At 34.1% G+C, this 22,057-nt stretch overlaps 1 protein-coding gene across 1 annotated transcript; it reads left to right on the top strand.

The window, feature by feature from the left end:
* Window positions 1–304: 304 nt before the first annotated feature.
* Window positions 305–22,057, top strand: LOC136821225 (F-box only protein 42-like). The gene is made up of 5 exons (XM_067077459.1): window positions 305–1,157; window positions 1,462–1,558; window positions 1,853–1,909; window positions 20,650–20,857; window positions 21,085–22,057. The coding sequence occupies exons 1-5, from the start codon at window positions 373–375 to the stop codon at window positions 21,378–21,380; spliced, it is 1,443 nt and encodes a 480-aa protein (XP_066933560.1). The 5' UTR covers window positions 305–372; the 3' UTR covers window positions 21,381–22,057.

Raw genomic sequence — 22,057 nt, 5'->3', positions numbered from 1 at the left:
TTGCTGACGATTTTAGCAATTTTAGCTGAGTTTTGAATTGTATTGAATCATTGAAATTGAATTTGAATTTTTTTCTTAAGCCCAGTTTGGATTATGAGTTTTGAGGATTTTACTTTACATAAATTTTGTCTGCTTTTTTGGGACACACGTGTATACGTTACCCACCCCAGCATAATAGTAAAATGCAATTTCATTGCTACCACATTCACTGAATAGATGAGTTTGTTTTAGATTCTCGGACACTAAATTGACACTATTAATAATTTCTAATTCTTTCTCATAGAAAATTTCTATTCTTTCTATCTTTTTTATTTACAGTTATTGTTAAATTATTGTTTACAAGCAAAAACTTTACAAAAATACTAAATCATAATGGAAGAAGACAATGAAGAACTGGAGTGGGATTTTTTCAACCATCTTCCTGAAGAACTTATTCTTAAAGTATTATCATATCTTTCACCGTATACTGATACAAAGACTGCTAAACTTGTCAACAGACGCTGGAATCGCTTGATATCCTCCATTGAACGTCATAACGACCGTGTATTTCATGAGGCCATTAGAACTTCAAATATCATGTGGCAAATCCATAAGCTAAGATCTTATGATATCACAGATACTCTTGTCCCAGGGACACACCGAAAAGGCGCTGTTAGAACCAAAGTGAAAAGGCAAAATAAGAATGTACCATCACCTCGGTTCTCGCATGCAGCTGTTATAATGAGACAATATTTATACATTTTCAGTGGTTCAAATTCAGAATTTGCTTCAGGTTCAACATATAATGATATTTACAGACTAGACTTGTCAAGTCACACATGGGAGCGAGTTCAGGCAAACGGCTTGCTTCCCGCACCTAGAGAATGCTGCACGTTAGTTGGGTATAGTACTTCAAAACTACCGTCGCCTATTCCACCACCACCACATATAAATGATAAAGGGCTCTTAATAATGTATGGAGGTTGGTGTCAACCACCTCTTGATAATCGAATCCGTGTTGATGCTAGATTCTTCGAAGATACACAAATTTTCCATTTGAACGACTTACGTTGGGAACGCCTCAAGATAGCAAGTCCACCCCCTGCAAGAGCTGGTCATAGTGCATCCATTGTTGGTGATAAAATGATCATATTTGGTGGCTCACAACGTAGTGATCGGTACGTATCGAAAGTTTTTTTCGCAAAGAATTCCTTGTCTGATACAGTATGATGAAATTTAGCAGGGTCCTCTCCCCTAAGATAGAAATTTATCTTTTTTTTTTGCCAAAGAAAGTCATGTGATGCATGACACCCAATAAGATTTAATTATTTTGAGGGTTTAACCATGTTTTAACTTACTAAAAGTTTGGACATGCACAATTAATCTTTAGTGCGTCAAACCGCAGTACTCTGCTTCCACACAATTCTGGGGTCATGGCCAAACTATATTTCCTGTATTTCGAATAATAAATATTTCTTTCAGACTGAACGACATTTGGGTGTTTGATATAAACACTCTTACTTGGAGACATCAATATATTCGAGGAACGAAGCCAAGAGAACGTTTCGGTCACTCACAGGTAAATATGTTTAAAGTCATACACAATACAAAGGTAGAGACTTTTCTCTTTTTTGAAAAACTCTATATCTCGAACAAAATATGTGGTGACTCTTGCTGTGTATAATGTTCCATATTTTTGAAATAAAAATCAAATCATAAAAGTTTTTTTGCCAAAACTCTCATTACCTTGAACAAAAATTTATCTTAGATTAATTAAAGGGGTTATTTCAAACCAAGGTTTCTTAATCGTCTGGGACGGGGATTGGGGAGGCTACAAACATTAATGCAACCATGCTTTTTGATTCATTTTCAGTTTACATTAAACGAGAAGGCAATGATTGTGCTCGGTGGATGTGGTGGTCCCAATGAGGTTTGTTTTTTGTTTACCTTAGGGGAAGAAATTTTAACGGAACAAATTTTCGTCGAATTCAATTTTCTGGGAAAACGCGAAAATGTCTCAACCGTGAAATTAAACTTCACGAAAATTTGCTGTTTTTGTGGTTTGAACCGCGAAATTAAATTCCACTAAAGTTTGCTGTTTTTGTGGTCTGAACCACGAAATTAATTCCAGAGGAAATTTGTTCCATTATCAGGTAGAAAGGTTTTGATTCAGTTACAAAATATTGACTCGTTCTGAAATATGGTAAACAAAGATATTGAGCAACGCACTCTTTTATTAAATTTTCTTGGTCACACTGATGGTACTGCTAATTTTTTATTTTCCTAAGTATCTTTGAAACAACGAACACAGGCAAATGACCAAAATTATATGAGAAGGAGACAAGCCTCTAATCCTACCCTCTATGATTTAATTTTTGGACTCTGCTTGATATATCGAAAGTGTATATCTTTCATCTAACTTTCATCTTAAATGTTAATGACAATAGATGAAATCTTTGATCTGAAAACTACGGTATTAGAGCACATGAATTGAGGACAAAATGGGTTCAAACGCTTACTGGACATATTATAAATACCAAAAGTGTAGAAGGTATAGAAACATAACAAAGACACTTTGAGAGCTCACAGGAGCACTATATGTAGTTTTCAACTTCAGTTGAGCTGTCTGTGGTCTGTGTGTGTGTCCCAAAACTTTGGGGCAGCCTGGAGACTTTGTCGAATTTGGCTGAAATCTGGCACACTTGTTCCTTGGGCGAATATCTGGGTTTTTTTTTTTTCATTTTTCAAAAATTTTGATTTTTGGGGCCTGGGGACGAGTTTTTCGCCAAAGTGAGGCTAAAACTTTGGAAAATGGTCGGATTTGGCTGAAATTTGGCACACTTGTTGTTCATTGAGCGAATATCTGAGGGTCTACAATTGGGCAATCATATTCAGCAATGAATAATTTGAAGCCACTGAAGTTGAGCCCAGTGCGTTGCGCACGTCCGACTATTAAAAATTCTTGAAAAGTGCTGCTGTTGCACAAAAATACTTAAAATGAAGTATGCCAAACTTGACAATCAACTCCTAATTGCCTCGCATTCCTGATTGTTTTTCTAGTCTTCATGTAATTTTGGAGATCAGCTTTTTTCGTGTACAAACTCATTAAGAAGTTTTCATGGCTTCAAAAATTAAGTTGATTGTGTACGTGTGTAACATATAATTTTTCTATAATGACTAGTTAAAATAATACAATCTTGCACAAAATATTCGAGACAAATATAATAGGGATTTCCCTGCGATATTTTAAGCACCACTAATGATTTTTAAGCGCTTTAAACTACAATTAGAAAGTAGAGTTTTAACTCTGAGTTTCAACATTAGACTAAAGACTTAGAATCTAAGGATCTCAGGATTTAAAAGCTCAAAATACACTAAAATCTCAATATATATATTTCGAGAAGGATTGTAACAGAAGAAGTTAAAATTACATTAATTTTAAAAATTACAATAATAATGACGAAAATATTATAAAGTATTTTTAATTTAAAGTTTTACTTATAACACATCATTCTTCTTATTGGAATATAATATAAACCAGCTGCGCTGGAAGCTCCGGCTTAAGAGATTAAAAGATGTGAAAGATGAGCTTGTTGAGTAATATTCTATTGCAGAGCGAGTATGAGAAATAAACTTAACAAATAAATAGGCCAGCTGGAAGTTTAGCTCTTCTAAGTGATTACACATGCACTTTCTTGCCTAAAGAACCAACCCCACCCCCGCCCACTCATCCTCGACTAAAAAGTTCAAAATTGGAGCTAAAGGAGATGAACATTTAGAAGTGAATATTTCCAAGTTTAATTTTTTTCTAAACTTACCAATAGCGAAGCCATGATGCGCCGTTGATTTGATTGGTCCGGTTAAAATTTTGGGGAGAAAAATAGCCTAAATTAGAGGCCACGGCTTTGAGCTAAGCATTATTTTTTCTGTTGGGATAATACTTGGAAGAGTAGGATAAACCAAATAAAATGGTACAATAGTGTGTATGTTATAAATAGTGGTATATTTGGAAAAAACCTGTTTCCTGTTTGAAAAATCTTCAAAAGGAATGGTCACCCCAGCCAATGAAATTACTTTATTCGTAGAAATTTTAGCGAGACTAATTTTAGCGTTTTAGCGAGTTCTCCCTATTTTCGCTAAAATAAATCTCACTAAAACACACCAAATCGCCAGATCGCTAAAATTTAACTTTATACGCTAAAATAAGTCTCGCTAAAATTTCTACGATTAAAGTATGACAAAGTCCAAAAAATAATTTTTAGTTATAACACTGTGAAAATTTCTCCGATCTTGTTCAAATTTACGCAGGAATTGTGTTTTAGTATACTTTACTGAATTCTCATAGTGATATGTTTGTAAAAAATCTGTGTCGGGTTTGAAAAATCAAAAGGAACGGTCGCAAGCCGCGATGAAATTACGACAAAGTCCAAAAACGATCATTTCAGCCATAACACTGTGACAATTTCTCCAATCCTGTTCAAATTTAAAAAGGAATTGTGTTTTCGTATCCTTTACTGAATTCTCATAGCGATATGTTTGTAAAAAATCTGTGTCGGGTTTGAAAAATCAAAAGGAACTGTCGCCAGCCGCAATGAAATTACGACAAAGTCCAAAAAATAATTTTCAGTTATACCACTGTGAAAATTTCTCCGATCTTGTTCAAATTTACACAGGAATTGTGTTTTAGTATACTTTACTGAATTCTCATAGTGATATGTTTGTAAGAAATTTGTGTCGGGTTTGAAAAATCAAAAGGAACGGTCGCCAGCCGCAATGAAATTACGACAAAGTGCAAAAACGATCATTTTCAGCCATAACACTGTGAAAATTTCTCCAATCTTGTTCAAATTTAAAAAGGAATTGTGTGTTTCGTATCCTTTACTGAATTCTCATAGCGATATGTTTGTAAAAATAGTATCCTTTATTGAATTCTCATAGTGATATGTTTGTAAAAAATATGTGTCGGGTTTGAAGAATCAAAAGGAACGGTCGCCAGTCAACAATAATAATGATGAATACAAAACAGGATCATTTTCAGCCATAAACATAACACCACAAAAACTACTCAGATCTTTTTCAAATTTTCACTGTAATGTAGTAATTTTAGTATTCTCTTTTAAATTCCAATGGATGTGTGTTTGAAAGTTTCATTGTCAAGTTACCAACAGAATTTTATGGTTAGCTAGCCATATGCAAGATTTTTTAAGCACTCGATCAGCTGACGATTCATGGCCAAAATTTCTCCAAAGTCTTTCCACATTGTTAGAGAGCCAGTATGCATCAAACTTCTCATAAATCATGTCCAAAACATCATGAATAATGATGAAAATGATCAATTTTTCACTGAGATTTGCCAGTATTTGCTACACAGTCAACTAGTCCACTTTCGGCAGCCATCTTTTTCTTAAATACTTTCGGCCAATCAAATCACAGTATTATTTGAATCAGGTAATCCGTTTTTATTAAATCGGAATAGATTATCGGATTAGATAAACAAACAAAAAATGTCTTGAGCGTCGTCGTCGGACGAGAGAGAATTTAAAGCTCCTAGGCCGGAGCAATAAGTATGGTATCAAATACAAAAGTTAACCAACGGTGTGATTTCAGTTCAACATTGACTCCAATTAATGTTTTATTGCTCTGAATAGCGTAACTGTTGAACAAACATTTTGATTAAAAACAAATTTTCGAATCTAGAAATATATTCATAAGGTCAATTTTACTTAATGTTTGAATACTTTTTTTGAATTTTTGAAATAGTTCTGTCTATGAAATCGTCAATAAATTTTTCTACCAAGGTCTTTTCAACCACACCCATGTCAGCCAAAATAATGATTGGTTCAAATGGGTGAAGCATAAAGAGCCAGACACTTTCAATTGATTCATAAAAGCACTTCAATGCGTGTTTGTAAAGCAAGTTGTAGCATTATTTTCGAATTTCGGGTGTATTTTTCACGAAATCTGAAAATTCATTTTGCTTAAAGACCGCATTGAAGAATTTCGTTTCAGACATGTGAGTTTATAAACTAAAAGTTATGGACTAACAAAATTCGCCTTAAAAAGACATTGACATAATATTTACAGTCTAGAAAAGGCCTAAAAATACTATTTTTTGAATTTTTGCTTCTAGTGCGAATTAGGGGGATTCGGCCAATTTTGGACTTCTGACCTTAAAATCGTGCACAATAGATCAAATTTTCACAAAAACACTACATCTTAAAATTCCTATTTTAAGATAAGATGGTCCGCTCGTAAAACGCTTGAACAACTTTTTTGTGGCTTATAGAGATCAGGTTTTAGGGATGGACACGGAAGGGAGGCTATCAATTGTAATTATTTTAGGCCATTCCTTGCAATCTTCTTTCTCAAAGTGTATTTAAGTATAAGAAGGATGAATTTCATTCTAGACAGCGAAAGTTTGGTTTAAGGTAAAACCATAAAGGCTTTTTGCTCGAAAAGAATATCAAATATGATTCTGCCAGGGTTTAACAGATTTTGCTAAAAAATACAGCGCATCTAAAGAAAGCATTTGATTTCACAATTTATAAAACAATCATATATTTCAAGATCTCCCACTGATATATGAAGAGGTCTCCACCTGACCCAAATTTATAAGGCGAATGATTCATTATTTTGCGACCACGGCAAATATAGAAATATACAATTTCGCTTCACCACGCCTAAATAAAGCTTACCCAATGATCTTGCCGGCTGTAGCCAAACTCTTCTTCGCTGACTGAAAAGATAACGCGAAGTTCACGAGTTTGTTACGGTTAGGCAACATTCCGTGTCTCATATATTTTTACGCAAATCTCTGAATGTTTCTGTCTTTTTAGCATTCAATCTAGCTCAACTAAAGTGACGTTACATTTGACGCATCAATGCTATGGCATCTTTCAATTTTCAAAAGAGAACTCCTACGCTTTTGTTTTCTAGGATTTTATCCCAGAAAACTGAGACAAACTGAGATACAGAATCTCGCTAACTGAAACAGACCAACACACGGCAAGTAGATATAAAAAACGCCCCGTGGGCGGGGTGTTACCTCCGAGTGAGTTACGATACGTCCAACTTTGCCATGATGCAATGCAGCCCATCAATAGCACTAGTTTAAGGGTACTCATTGATACATCAAAAGAAGCGTATTCTGATGTACATTAACGAAATCGCTTTGTTGGAATTATTTTTTGGTTTGTACCCAAAAAAAGCTATTACCAAAAACATGGTTTTTGACGTCATAACGATGACGTCATAAAAATTAAAAATTGAATATCTCAAGAAGTACTCACTAAAATGACTTCAATTTTTCACGAAAAATCGTATTAACTATTAATAAACTATTTCGATTGAAATAAAAAAAATTTCATAAATTTTCGATGACGTTATCAGAAATATTGATTTTTCGTTGTTTTGATTTTTTTTTCGGTTGAAATAAATAAATAAAACTATGCCGGTCGGTACTAAACCTCACATTATCCCGCTAATTATGGATATATTTTGAAATCATTTAGTGCTAATTGAAGTTTAACTTTGCAATCACAAGTATCAATTTTCTCCTAAAATTACCTAAATCTAGGCACAATTTATTACTTAATGAAAGAAGCCACAGTTAGCTACACCTAGAGACGGGCTTTGTTTGTAGTTCACATTAAATTGGAAACTTTGTTTCAATCAATCCAATCGCAGTATCTGGGGTAAAGTGTAAGGTGAATGAAACATCCTATGAATTACCCTAATTCAAACTTCTTGTTAACAATATTGAAACGACTGTCTTTGTCATCTTCATGAGCGAACCATCACGCAAAGATGAAGAAAATTTCAATCTTTTTGTCTTATCTTTTTTATGCTTTTACTCTTTGACTTTTCTGTTAGAAGTATGGAAGAATTATCTTGATAAATGTTTTTGTTATAAATGTTGATAAATGAGAAATGGCATATTGATCAGTAGCAGATCTCCTTGTTATCAGTTGCACAAGGCTTCTGAAATATCTAAATATAGTCAGTTGGATACGATAGGTGTTATCATCACTGTACAAAGACTTCCCCTATTATTGTTGAAGCCTATTTATCAAGCTACAAATTATCAGTGCGGACTATCTTATTGTCATCTCGAAACTTTTATATATATTCCTTTTCTTTCTCGTGAAAAATTTATACCTTCATAAAGTTTCTTTTGCTTTGGAAATAATAAATGAATATATTTTTTCTACATTTTAAAATCGTACACCATATTTTGTAGAGCATATTTTGACATTTAAACTGTTTGTCATTTTGAAAAGAGGGGTAAAAAAATTATACTTTATTTGGTACTGGAGTTATTTGTGGACAAACAACACACAGTTGGCTTGCTTGGTTTGTTACAGAGAGAAACTTTCTCCGCTGTTTTAAATTTGTTCCCTTTTGTTGGGAGACGTTTAACCCCTTCAAAATACTTTTTGTAATCTAATTAGAATTCTTTCTTTCCCTCCATCACTGTTCATCATCGAGGAAATCGATATTCACTCAACTGCTTTTGTGGATCGATTAGACGGCTTTAAACTTTCAAAATCGTCCCCTCTTTCCCCTTTATCTTATATTTTCTCCCATTTTGACCTTTTAAAAGGGTACTACTAGCTTTTGATGAACAGTACGCGTGCGACAGGCTGTTATCTATTTCTTTGAATTTTGATATTTTTCAAAGATAATATTTTTCCTTTTTGCACCACTGTTTTGCTGCAGAGTTCGTTCTTCACAGTTCTTCATTCACTTTTGAAGATTTCTAGTTCTAGTAAAGAAGTCGTAGCAATTAGTTTTTAAAAAGTTGTGAAATTTTCTTTTGAAAGATTTCCGTTACATAATCATAAATTTACGTAAATCTTTCAATCCGCTTTATTTAGTGTCGACAAAGAATTCTTATATATTGAGACATGTCTAGGCTTTGGTCTAGATCAAAGTTTGACAAAGTTCAGTTCAAAGTTTGATAAAGTTGTTAAAAGTTGTTAAACTATGTCAAAATATATTTTTTTCAATTTAGAGCAAAGCCAGGCGAGTAAGTTTGTCACTATGGGCTACATGTTTGTTCTGACTTGAGAAAACCAACCTTCCAATATTTTGCTACTTTTTAAAGTCAACGATTTTGAATTTTGTACCTTTTCTTATTTAAAGTAAAGCGAGGCTTCAACATTGAATATCTCAAATTTGTTCGTCAGGATTGTCAAGGGTTTGATCTGAAGCAAGCTGTCCTACACGAATAAAGTCAGAGCTTTTGGTAAAAACAAAACATCCTAAAGTTACGTTAGTTAGCCGGAATATCTCCTTTGGTCAATTTAATCATTTGATAGGAATCTAAATTATTGAGCGTGCCTGCCTACATATCGTAATAATAACTTACACTAATTTATGGGTAATTTGCTTTAATTGTGTAGTGACGCATTTGATCAGAAGTAAGGAAAATACACTAATTTTTTGGTTTTCGTGCAAAATGGCCCTGCAATTTAAAAAGATTCTTGCATTTGATGACAATTTGATACTTGGGAAGAGAGAGCTAAGGTGGAGTTAGCTTAAAAAGACTTAATAATATTTAGATATAGGAGTTATTGGGCATATTATTGTAAATCAGTTTTTCTATAACTATAATAACTATAATACATACAGTGTAGAACAGACATTTGAACTTGTAGAAAAGTCGTTCAGTCTAAATATAATCCTACCTATTCACCATATATGCTAAAAAGCTAGGTTATAAGTAAATAATATGATGTTTTAAACGGTGATTGACGTTTCAAATTTGATTATCAAAACCATCCACACTCTATTTATCGAGAATATCAAAATTCTTGATATATGTAATTATTCCGTCAGTCTCATCTCCTTTTCATTCTGATTTTTTGCTTGCGGCTTTTCTGTTTCATTCAGGCGGCTCCTGTATGGTAATTAGATGTCGGCATTTCAAAGTTTTCAAGAATCAGTCCTTTGATACTAAACTAAATCATCATTTGATCTCTAAAAGTATTTTGTTATGTTTTCGATGCGGCATCGTGAAACTGGTTGGGATGTCGAAGGTTATTCGATAAATATACCAATTGAATTTCGAGTTTCCATGTGATATTTAGATGTATGTATAGCTCGAAGGAGGATCTGTTTTTATCATGTCTATCTAGATTTGAATGTCTGAAACAGTGACGTGCTAACGATGATCAAGATGGAATGTTTGACAGCTTTTGGAAACGTATACATTCTCAAAAGTTTAATTAGCGATTATTATTATCTGAGTTATGATCAACTCGGGGAAATATATTTCTGTACTTCTCTTGTTCAAGGTGTCAAAAGACTTGATGGTTGAATTTGGAAAACAGAGGAACATTTATTGGTTTTTGTTTGAATTTTTTTTTAAGTATCATTTGATCATACCAAGTATACAACCATGTGAATTCACAATGGAAGGTTTAAGTTGGTTCACGAAACAGTGATAGAGGGAATTTACCTTTTTGTTATTTTCTTTTTCTGTGAGTTTCGATCAAAATTTAAAATCTCAAAAATCAATTTTTCAATTGCCGGGGGGGGGGTACTACCCTTGCCGACCGACGGGGGTGTGCCGCTGAGGTTCGAAGAATGGAGGACTCGTCTTTTAGAAAAATTTGCGAAAATTTGCGAAAAAAGTGACCCTAACAGACCCTGAATGGGACTGAAAGTTCGAAATTTTCTCAATAGTTTCCACCTTTTTTTTCGTATTCCCCCCCAAAAAAGTACCCTACGAGGGACTGATTTTTTCACCCCTCCCCCGGATTCAATGCAGAGTAATTCGTGGATATGATCACATAAATGTTAAGTAATAATCCAATTTCAGAGGCTACATTGACATCTGTCAATATCTCATTTCATCAGCATTCGAAATAGGTAATTTATTGCGTTAATATTAGGGTTGATCGACTTTCGGTGTTTGACTGAACAATTATTGTCCTTTTAAATCTATCTGCCAGACTGATTTTTTATCAATAATAGCCGTTGACAGATCTGTCTCATTCAAGGTGAGTGATGTATAGCGAAGCTTTTTATTACAGTTCAAAATATTAGTAATTAAAGTCATACCTTCTCACATTGAACTATATAATTAGATTGGGACTCTATATTGATTGTTACTTGAAGGGCGTGCTGTGATGTTATTGGTAAAAAGCACCTTTTCATTGTGTTTTTTTCTTCACCTCGCTGTTCAAGTTGTTTTAAAGGCTGGTGTACGTCTTAAAATGCTTCATATTATACTTGTGTACAGACCAGATAAGAATTATTACTGCTGATGTGATTTTTGTTGATTTTCTTGAATTATGGAGGAGATTCTATTTTTACTGCTGATTTTTTATGCTTTGCGCAACACTGGGTATTCTAACAATTCGGTTTATTTTACATTAATACCACGTTTGGTTGTTTGGAATGTGGAAAAGTGAGGATTTGATGGACTCTCTATACTGCTGCCAAAAATAATGAATTTTTGTGGTGGTCTTTTATTTATCTGGTATTTGGGATGTGTTCTGTATTCTCTATACTCTCTTTCTATCAATGTTGTTAGGGATGATCATTTGCTGTGGTCGCGCTTTTTCTTGGAGTTTTAAAAGAGTAATGCAATGTATGTAATAATGGAATTATGCTTTTTGACCTTATTCACTCCAGCGCTAACAGTAGAGTATTTGTCGCTGTCTTATTAATTCAAATTTACATTAACTTTATTTGACAGTTGAGTTGTTCTTATAAAAATTCCACGAAAGTGATGATATTTCAGGTCACTTGAATTCTATGATATAGACAAAGGAGAAAGAATAGTTCACAAATTGGCTCAGACATTTTGAGGTTTAACAGTTAGTTAGCTCCACTTTTCATTTGAGTATCCAAGTAGAGAAGTCTCATCCAATTCATTTTACAAGCGAATGAAGGAGAGAAAAATAAGCTAACTGTGAAAGTTCGATGAAAAATAAGTTGAATTGTAAAGACAAAGTTTTTTTGAATAAAAACGTTTAATGTTTATGTCTGAATAGTGGAGACTTTCCGAAGATATTTTTGTGGAGAATAAGATATTCAGTCAGTCATAAGCTTTTAAGAGAAATTTCCATTCAATATTTATCTGTTTCACCAAGAATTCGAATACAAAACTTGATGGTGGATTCTTAGATGAGTGGAAATATTTTGATCAAAATCACCAATTAAAAAATGCGACAGACGACGGACAAACTTTTCTTTTGGGCAATCATAACGGCCACCTTCGCGCATGCTCTCTTGGTAGACATCAATTGCCGAAAAGGAACGATTTTATACCACGGAAAATGTATATTATATACAAACTCATTTTATCGAGGTACAGGTGTGTCCAATAATGAACTATACCGTAAATGCGGAAACAATAGTCAGAGTAATGTTAACAGAACGCGCTGTATATGCTATCCAGGGTACATTCGACTACCAGAGCACAACATGAACTCTTCATCACCCTGCTGTAACCCATCACCTCAAAATCTTTATATAAAACAAACATCCTCTTCATCCTTACATATTCAATGGGAAACGTCAAAAGAATTAACCAGGAAAGTCAAATACCTCATCCAGTGCCAGGGACCATATGAATTGCAACTACGCGAGACTCGTAACACTTTCGCAATATTCACAAACTTAACGCGAGATACTTTATACTCTATCACCATCAAGCCTCGAATATTGGGCTGGAATAATTTGCGATCGTCTAAGTTCGAGTTTAGTTTAAAAGACATCCACAAATATATAACTACAACAAAGAAACCGGACTATGTTTCAAAAGCACAACGTTACCGACAATCGACCCTAAAACATTTTTTAGTGAACTTTATACCGCCCACCTGCGCCCTCATTCTCATTATTTGCATGGTTGTGCGCATGTACCAATCACGGAGTCGAAGGCGCGCCGTTATGAGAAAATATCACATTGTCAAAGAGCAACAGCAAAATGGTAGGCGCGACAATCATGAAAATTTGGTCAAACAAATCGCTCGTTTTAAAATTTGAATACCATTAAAATTAAAGCATGGTCTGTTTCATACAATCTAATCACGTCATTTTTATTAGTTTTGTAATGTTATTAGAATTTTTTGCATGATTTATGAATTTCTAATCTAAAAAGAAAATGACAATTTCAATCTTCGATTCAGAGATTCGAAAATAAAAGTGAAAGTGCTTAAGGTTGCCGATTACAAACTATTTAGGTTATAGCCATGCAATAATTGTGCTTCTGCCGGATAAGAAAAAACTGAAGGTGAGATCTGGACAGGTTGGGTGACTTTTTTCGATTAAAATAGACTGAACGTCAGATTCTCAGGCATAATTGAACAATTTGCATTACTATAGCCAAATTAACTTTAATTCAAACTGCAAATGCTGTAAATCAGGGTTACTTCAACGTGCTAAATCAGGACTATTTTTACAGTAATATGATTATTGTAACAGCCATTTCTGTGTTCTGCTTCTTCAGATTTATTCAAGTTTCGCAAAAGCGTGTTGAAGGTTACCCTCGTTTACGGCCGATCCTACTTTATAAATAACAATACTGTAATCTCCTATTTCCTCACTCAATCCAGGAGGCGACGATGAACAGTTTTTTGGCAAACGCATCACTAGTTGACATCTAACACTTGTCATCCTAACTTGCTCTATAAGCCGTCAGAAAATATTTTGAAAGGTAATAGCAATGATAAAAAACTCGTCCATTTGCCCTTTTGTGTAATATATCTCTTTTGTCTTAGCTGTAATTCTTTTAGCTATGACTCTCAGAGCGCCCAAGCAGTGGCGAAAAATCCATATAAAATTATAAGAACTTGATGGATCATGCATGTGTTGGATATTCTCATGATCTTACACACTAACTTCAGGTTTAATAAGATGAATAATAACATGAAACTAGGTACAGGCATCTTATCGTTATTTAAGGGATGGTCGAGTTGCCAAAGGCGTCCGCGCCATGAATCAAGTACCTGGTTCGCCTTCTCGCCTCTTTCAATATTCTGTTCAATCCATAGCAAGCTAAACATGCTGGCAATGGAAACAATTGAAAGCTTATCCTATATCGGACGGAGGATCGAGACAAAAATACCATTAGATGCTAGAAATTGCCAACATGTTTCGGCCAGGGCCGTTTTCAAGGTATATTTCTAGCTAAAAAAATTCAGTTTTTTTTAACAAAAAAAATTTTTGACGTCAAATAAACGCTTTTTTGTGACGTATATTTATGATCCGTCTGTAAGTGATCTGGAAAAAATGGACGTGTAAACACAGACTTAAGGTGCTATCAAATTGAGTTCTTGGTTTAAACCCTTGGGTTTTAAGGTTTTTAGTTTGTTGATCCAAAAGTTCTCTCGTGATAGAATGGTGTTTTTCAGCTGGCTTTCATTTCCTTCGATATTTCTTAGCTGTTCAATGATCGTAAATTTAGCATCTCAATTGAAATTATGTCCTTCCTTGTTGAAGTGTTTGCACGCTGGGATGGTGTCTTCTTTCGGATGAAGTGCATTGCTTCTGTGGTTGTTTAAACGGACGTTGAAGGGTGTTTCAGTTTTACCGACGTATTGGATCTTGCAGATTTGACATTCTAGTAGGTAGATGACGTATTTGCTTTTACAGTTGACATTGTGGAATATTTTGAACTGGCGTTTTGTTTGTTGTGACACGAACGTGGAGGTTGTGGTTACTTGACGACAGCAAAGGTTTCTGGAATTTGTGAGACATGGGCGACATTTGCCTTCTCTCAGTGTGTGGGATTTTCTAAATACTTTATTGTTTTTTATTGTTGTTTGACCTATTAGGTCACGAAGGTTTTTGTTTCTTCTATATACGATCTTGGGTTGTTCGTTAAAAGTATCTGCTAGTTCGTCAAAGCTTATCCTAGATTGTTTGGCTATAAAACATGTGAAATATCGGCTCTTACGTTCTTCCAATGGTGATGGATGAATTCTTACACTTGCTGTTCGTTCAATATGATAAGATTTGTTACCGCTTGGGCACTGGGTCTTTTTCATGATATTGAAAGTACTTTATGAGTTTCAAAGATATCTGTTTGTCTTAAAAAATAAACATAATGCTAAGCATACCTCTGAAATGCAAACAAAATTGTGCAGCATTTCTAAAGGTTACTTTTAAAACTGTTTTAGCTTTCTTAGAACAAAGATTTTCGTCTGCGGCGCCAAATTACAAAAAAAAAACTGTAATTCTTTGAGCCAAATCAATGTTCCGACTTAAAAATTCAAGATTTAAATAAACCCAAAGAAAATCAACAAATCGAGGTCTAAGCATATGAATAAGCATAAATTAAAGCTGAAAATGAGATTTTGCTAAGGAAATCGAGCCTCGACCCGATTTTCCCGTATGCTTATAAAAAAATCTATTTGAAATAAATCAAACTCAATTTCACGCATAATACATAAACCCACGAAAAACTATAATCCTTTGAAAGTGTAAGCTCTGTCGTGTGGTAAGTGGCGCTACAATAATTCGTCTTCACACCCTTTTATATCCTTCAAAAGGGCCAAGCTTACAGACACTATAAAGATTATACTTATTAAGTTCGCCCCTCCCCTTTTGTGAAACATTGAATCGGAATTTATAAAGTAAAATCGAATAAATGGTCGAAAAAAATCTCGTCCTTATATTTTCCTCTCGAATTATATGAAATCTTTGTGGGCCTCGTTTTCAAATAACATTATTAATTCGAATGGTATTCATACATTCAACATGTATTCCCAAAAGGTCGTTCTCAATATTTATTAAGAGGGAATTGCTGTTAAAGTTCAAACCTTCGTAAGCACTGACTATAACTAATACCGTTAAAGTAAACCTGCAATCAATTGTACTTTGAAATCTGAAAATCTAACACTAAAACTAAAAACTTGGGATTTATAAAACTTGGGATTTATAAAACTTGGGATTTATAAAACTTGGGATTTATAAAACTAAATTGATTTTGTAAGGAAACTTTGAAATACTTGAATGTTTTCAATCGATGACACGCTTGTACTACAGATCCAGTGAGTGATTACCAAGTAGAAAATAAAATTTTAAGATCCTCATCCATTAAGAACCAAATCTCAAACGAAAACGCCTGATCCACCAGTAGGTATACACCTAGGAGCACCTACACTGTGCGTATCCCTGAAATAGTCTTTGCTTAAAAAACATGAGATGTGAATGAGTTTGAGAAGCACGGTGACCAATGACGCACTGTTTGTTTTTTAACCCGCCCGAATACAAAGTTAAGGGCTCTGACCATAGTGAATTTTTCATAATTGTGGTGTTTAAAATGTGTTTTCTGACTGATCTAACCAACAAAACTATGGCATTGTATACATTTTCTGATAGACAAACTATTCCTGAATCTAAAAGTTCAAAAATTGCATTGAAAAAAATTGATGAAGAAGAAAATGAAGACTTTCGCGAAGAAGAGTATTTCAACTTTGAAGAGCTTAGTTTTGGTGAAGAAAAAACATTTTGAAAAATTTCTTGCGGTAGATGGTGTATCTTTTATCGAACTAAAACTATTTTATCGGAAAATTTTTCTAAAAGCTTATTTTGCTTCAAAATCTTGAAAATAGTGCTTTTTGACCAATTTTCCATCCCAATTTTTCATAGAAAAACAGCCATAACTTTTGTAGCCTGGATATCCAAGCTCGTAATCTTAGAAAAAAACAAAAAATACCTCACCTCACAAAGTTCTAAAATTATAGAGCTTGGTGCAGGTAGATTAATCTGACACAGAATGTTATAAACAGTCTGTGTGTGAACCCTTGTTGACAGACTTTCTGAACTTTGGAAACCCAGGCAACACACACATAATCAACTTACCATAAAAACTCTTTCACAAGCTCTATTAGAGTAACTAAAGACTTTTAAAACTACTAAAAACCACATCAAAACATCAGCCACATGTATTTAGACTTCCAGTGAACAGCCATTTTGTTTCTAAATAAATCTATATTTTCATTTTCATTTGTTTTCCTTTTTTCTACATAGTCAGCTTTTTCCATAAATTATGCGCACGCATTGAAAGTATTAAAATGTGCGCGAAAGTACTGCTAAGTAATACGCCGAAAGCTGGCAAATCAGGCCGAACCTGCATTGCAGGGAAAAATCTCCCTGATGGCGAGTTACCTGCGCCAAGCGTTAAACAAGCAGCAAAAATATCATAAAACTAGACTGTGAACAAAGTTTAACGCTTGGATTCCCAGGCTATAACTTTTGATGCATAAATGTAGAAAATCTTTCCGAAAAATTTAAAACAGTTCAATTCTTTGCGGACAGTTTGAAAAAACTTCGAAACAAAAAGGTTAATCAACCATTAAAACTTAGCACTTTTTATAGTAGAAGGTGATGCAACATATTATTAACGTCTTTTTAAAGTTCATAACGTCATTTTTGCAATTAAACTCTTAATTACTCTTAAGAGATTTGATTAAAAAGCAATTTATAAAGGCAATTCTTTGTCAAAAATGCTAAAGAATCTAAAACATAACTTTTATGTTCAAATACTTAAATCAATTTTTCGACTATGTTCAGAGCCCTTAAGATTGACATTTTTGTAAGCGAAAAATGTTTAAAAATTAGAAATTAATTAATTTTCGTAGAAGTATCGTAATTAAAATCACAAGACTTTAATTGATTCCCCTCATCAGAAAGATCGCGTCGTCTTAAAATCATCGCCCCTTTTACACCAATCTCTTCATTCGCCACTACCGCTCGTCCCTTACCAGCTTTTCTCCAGATTGGCTCATTAATGTATTCTGATTTTTACACCAAGACGGTTATCAGCAATGTATAAAATGTGGCTGAGTCTGGATTTCAAGGAATTTTCTTTCCGATCAAAAATACCGGTTTTAGTCTTTGTTTGTTGTTGTATTTTTACACAAAAATATTACTGATTGCACCTCTCTAGTATGACTTAATTTTGATGGTTATTTTGATGGCCGATTATAACGGGTATATACTCAGGTATATGTCTTTTCAGATTTCAATTATGAGAAAATTATGTAGGGGCACATAAACGAAAATCGAGGTTAATCAAAATTTCATGTTCACGGGGATTTAGGAACCACCCCCCCCAAAAAAAAAAAAAGAACGAACATTTTTGATAGCTTTTGAAATATTTATCCAATTGACTTAAAATCTTGCGAGTGTGCGCCAAATACGAATTGGTATCTTTGTTAAAAATTTGGTATCACTGATGACGTCATCATTTTCTATAAAAATTAAATTTTCATTTAACTTGTTTTTGCTCAAATTTTGTGAGGCAACTTCACGCGACGTGTAAATATACAGGATCGATTTTTTGCCACCTGCTGGTATCGTGCGTATTTTACAGACCAGTTCAAAATTGCCTTTTTGCCTAAATCCGCCCTAGGTAAATTGATCTACCGGGTGTCCCACAAATAAGTTACCCTCTTTGATTTGATATTGTAGGCAGTAGCAGAAAGATTTTTCAAAGATCGTTTTAGAATCATTCAGAGGAAAGCCTAACTTAAAATTTGGTGTATTACTTTTTAATTTTACTTCATTGGTTCAAAAGTTATGTTCAAAAACCTAAAATGTCAATTTTAAAAAATGTCAAAAAGACTAAAAACAAGGATATCAATTTATGAGAAAAACGACTCCTCGTTTACCAAAACTTTAATAGAATGTCCTGCTCCTTGTAACACTCTTTTTGTTTTCTTTATCTCTATTGTCTTTTTTTGGACCTACTTCCGGGTACCCCGGTGGAGGTCCTTTAAATTAACCCATGTCCGTTCGTAAATGTGACGGAGCCCGATTTTCGGAGAAAAAAAATTTTCCGGCCGAAAATGCCGGAAATATACCGGAAAAACTAGTTTTTGGCACTTTCTCGAGATTTTATCATTAGTTTTTTCTAATTTTTTGCTCAAAGATGCGTATTAACAATGCCCAAAACATGGCAGAGTCCGATTTTTTGAGAAAAAAATTTTCGGCCGGAAATATGCCGGAAATCGCCGTTTTTCTGGATTTTCATTGGACTTTTTCCTTATAATTGGTTGTTTTTTCATTCAAAAAAATTATCAATAGCAATGCCCACCATCAAGCATGTTTCAATTTTCAATAGAATTGATTTTTGAAGCCGGAACTATTCAAAAATTGCCGGAACAACCTATTTTCGCCGGAAAGACAGTATTTCTTAAATTTCTCGAGCTGTACTTTATATTTTTTTATGAAATTTTGCACACTGATGCAAAATGACAATACCTAAAATGTGACGGAGCCCGATTTTCGAAAAACATTTTATTCCGGCCGAAAATCCCGGAAATATGCTGGAAAAACCGATTTTTTGTCATTTTCTCGAATTTTCATGCTTTTTTCTCTGATTTTTTGCAGAATGATGCGTATTCGCAATGCTCAAAACATGACCGAGTTCGATTTTTGAGAAAATGTTTTTTCCGGCCAAAAAAGCCTGAAATTTCCCTTTTTTGCAGATTTTCATTGGGTTTTTCGTTTCATGTCTTTGTTTTTTTTTCAAACAAAAACATCATTTATAATATAAGAATTTCCACGATTAAGCATGGTTTAATTTTCAATGAAACTGATTTTGGTACAGGAACTTTCTAAAAATCGCCAGAACAGCCGAGAATCGCCGAATTCCATAAATTTCTCGAGTTGCTCTCGTATTATTCTGCATTTTCATACTATTGTTCTTATTTTTCAATTGTCTTATTACATCAATCTTCAGGTAGGTCCATTCCGCATGTAGCTTGTTACTTCTGTTTTTCCCTTGGGCATAAACAAGATGCAGAATGCTTCAAACCCCACAAAATTTTCAACATCTCCCCAAGAGTTTCCAAAAGTTTTTCTCTGTGTGCATAATCGTTGAGAAAGGTGGAGAAGGTGAAAGTTTTCAGAAAAATGCTTCGTTTTAACTGTTGCAGCTTATCTCGATTCACAGATGATGGAATGTATTTACAAGAATGCATGATATTGTAAATAAGTGCTTTTTACATAATGGAAATACATTTCCTGATGCATAAAATCGTTTTGTGCCTCTATTTATTACAATCAATTTAATACTCTCGTTTTTCGCCTTTTTCTGCCATTTTTTTTAATTTATATTTCAGGTTTTTGAACATAACTTTTGAGCTAATGTAGTAAAATTAAAAAGGATACACTAAATTTTAAGTTAGGCTTTCCTCTGAATGATTCCGAAATAATCTTTGAAAAATCTATTTTCTACTGCCTACAATATCAAATCAAAGAGGGTAACTTATTTGTGGGACACCCGGTATGGATTGGGAAATTCTATAGACTTGAAATGTTGACAAGTCCTCGGTAATGATAATGCAAGCATGCAGTCAAAATTTCAGTGAAATCAGATGAGGGGTTATGCTGAAAGTGAGCATTTAGGTAAACGACGGACCGGTCTTTAAAATACTAACCACGGACGTGACCAAACTGAAACTTTGCGCACAAGCTTAGATGGTTGAAATTTCAAGCAAAAAACTCTAGTATTTGCTGAATTTATGCAAGGGATGACGTGGATTACAAAGTGCCGAATACTCAAAAGACTAAATATTACTTGTGTCTTGCATTTGACCAAATAGGGTTAACAAACAGATCTATCATCACCAAATCATTTAGCCGCTAAATTTTTCGGACACGATACATTTGAAATAATGATTTACTTTTTTATTTATTTAGTTGTTCGCTGATGCCTGGGTGTTGGACGTTCAAACGTGGAACTGGATTCAAATCAAGATCGAAGGAGCCATCTACGAACCACCAGAACTATGGTGCCACGCAAGTGTGCTTGTCCATCAAGATATTATAGTTTTCAGCGAGGAAAAGAAATGTCCGCATTGCGCATGCCCGATCCAAAATTATAAAGTTTCGGAATTCAAACCAGATGGTAAGTGCAGTATAATATATGATTATGATTATTAATATTGACCAGTTTGGAATAAGGCATGTGCTAGTAATAATGATCTTTTTTTTCATACTCCCGAAAGCTCCTCCTAGGTCTTTTCTTATAAGGATTACTTAAAAAAAAGAATTATGACTATAGTCCGCCTTTTTTTCTGAGAATTTGAAAAAGGTCAAGATAAATTACAATCACATCTTCACTCTTGTTTTCAGCGAACGCGGTGACGTGTTCATGCGGACGACGCAAACCGGAAGACATGATCAGCTTATACGACAACCATTTACAAATGTATACTTTAGACTGTTCCTCATTATTCACAAACTCTAAATGTCGTTGGTTACCATGCCAATACTTGGCACCAGCCCCCATCACTCGGAAACTTTTCACCGCTTCTTTAGGATTAAATGAAATTTTACTTTTTGGTGGACTTTCGAACTTGTATCGCAATGAATCACCGCGATCGGACGATTGCACGATAGCTGTGCGTGCTAAACCCTCGCCTAGTTAGTGATTTAATTAGGTAATAATTAAATGCTTTGTTTTTTAACTGACAGAGATATTTATCATTTTCGAAAGTTTCTACCTTTCTAAAGCATATTTAGCATATTACCAAACCGACAACCGGGGCCAACGAGTGGATTTGCTTCTCCAATAATTCTTCTAAAGTTGTTACCGTTGTTTCGTGTAATGTCGACATACATTGTCTAATCCCGCTATACATCTGGTCTGTAAAGTAGTTACAGTGATTTATTTCAGCTTATTCAGAAGGTTTTATCCATAAACATTTTAAAGACCAGATAGTTGCTATGACAAGGTATGTTATGTCGGCATTACACCAAGTTACGGTATACGAAAAATCTTACATTGCTGAGATTAATTTTAAGATTATCCTCGATTTAAATGAGTTTTACAGCAATCTAGACATCTCAAATTGTGCAAATTTTCTTCCTTGCGCCAAACGATGGTTGGCCATCAGCCGGTATTTTCTGAATTTGCGAAATACGAAATACGCACGTTCCTTCGAAATTTTAAAACTGTTGCATTTCGTTACAGCAAACTTTTTATTTTGATATTTTGATATAATTTTTTTTCTTCAGTTTTGTACATATATTATCTTTATCATAGCAGAACATATTATTAAATTTTTCGACCATCATCGAGAAATATGCAGAAATCTCAAATTAA

This window comes from Clytia hemisphaerica, unplaced genomic scaffold (assembly GCF_902728285.1).
Source record: "Clytia hemisphaerica strain Z4C2 unplaced genomic scaffold, Clytia hemisphaerica genome assembly, whole genome shotgun sequence".
NCBI classification, from domain to species: Eukaryota; Metazoa; Cnidaria; class Hydrozoa; order Leptothecata; family Clytiidae; genus Clytia; species Clytia hemisphaerica.
The sequence above is the reverse complement of the archived record's forward strand: the minus strand, read 5'-3'. Positions and strand labels throughout refer to the sequence as shown.

Coding starts and splice junctions, on each gene's coding strand:
- LOC136821225 (XM_067077459.1), top strand. CDS start 373: ATGGAAGAAGACAATGAAGAACTGGAGTGGGATTTTTTCAACCATCTT. Junction 1,910..20,649: donor GATGTGGTGGTCCCAATGAG/GTTTGTTTTTTG, acceptor TTATTTATTTAG/TTGTTCGCTGATGCCTGGGT. Junction 20,858..21,084: donor TTCGGAATTCAAACCAGATG/GTAAGTGCAGTA, acceptor TCTTGTTTTCAG/CGAACGCGGTGACGTGTTCA.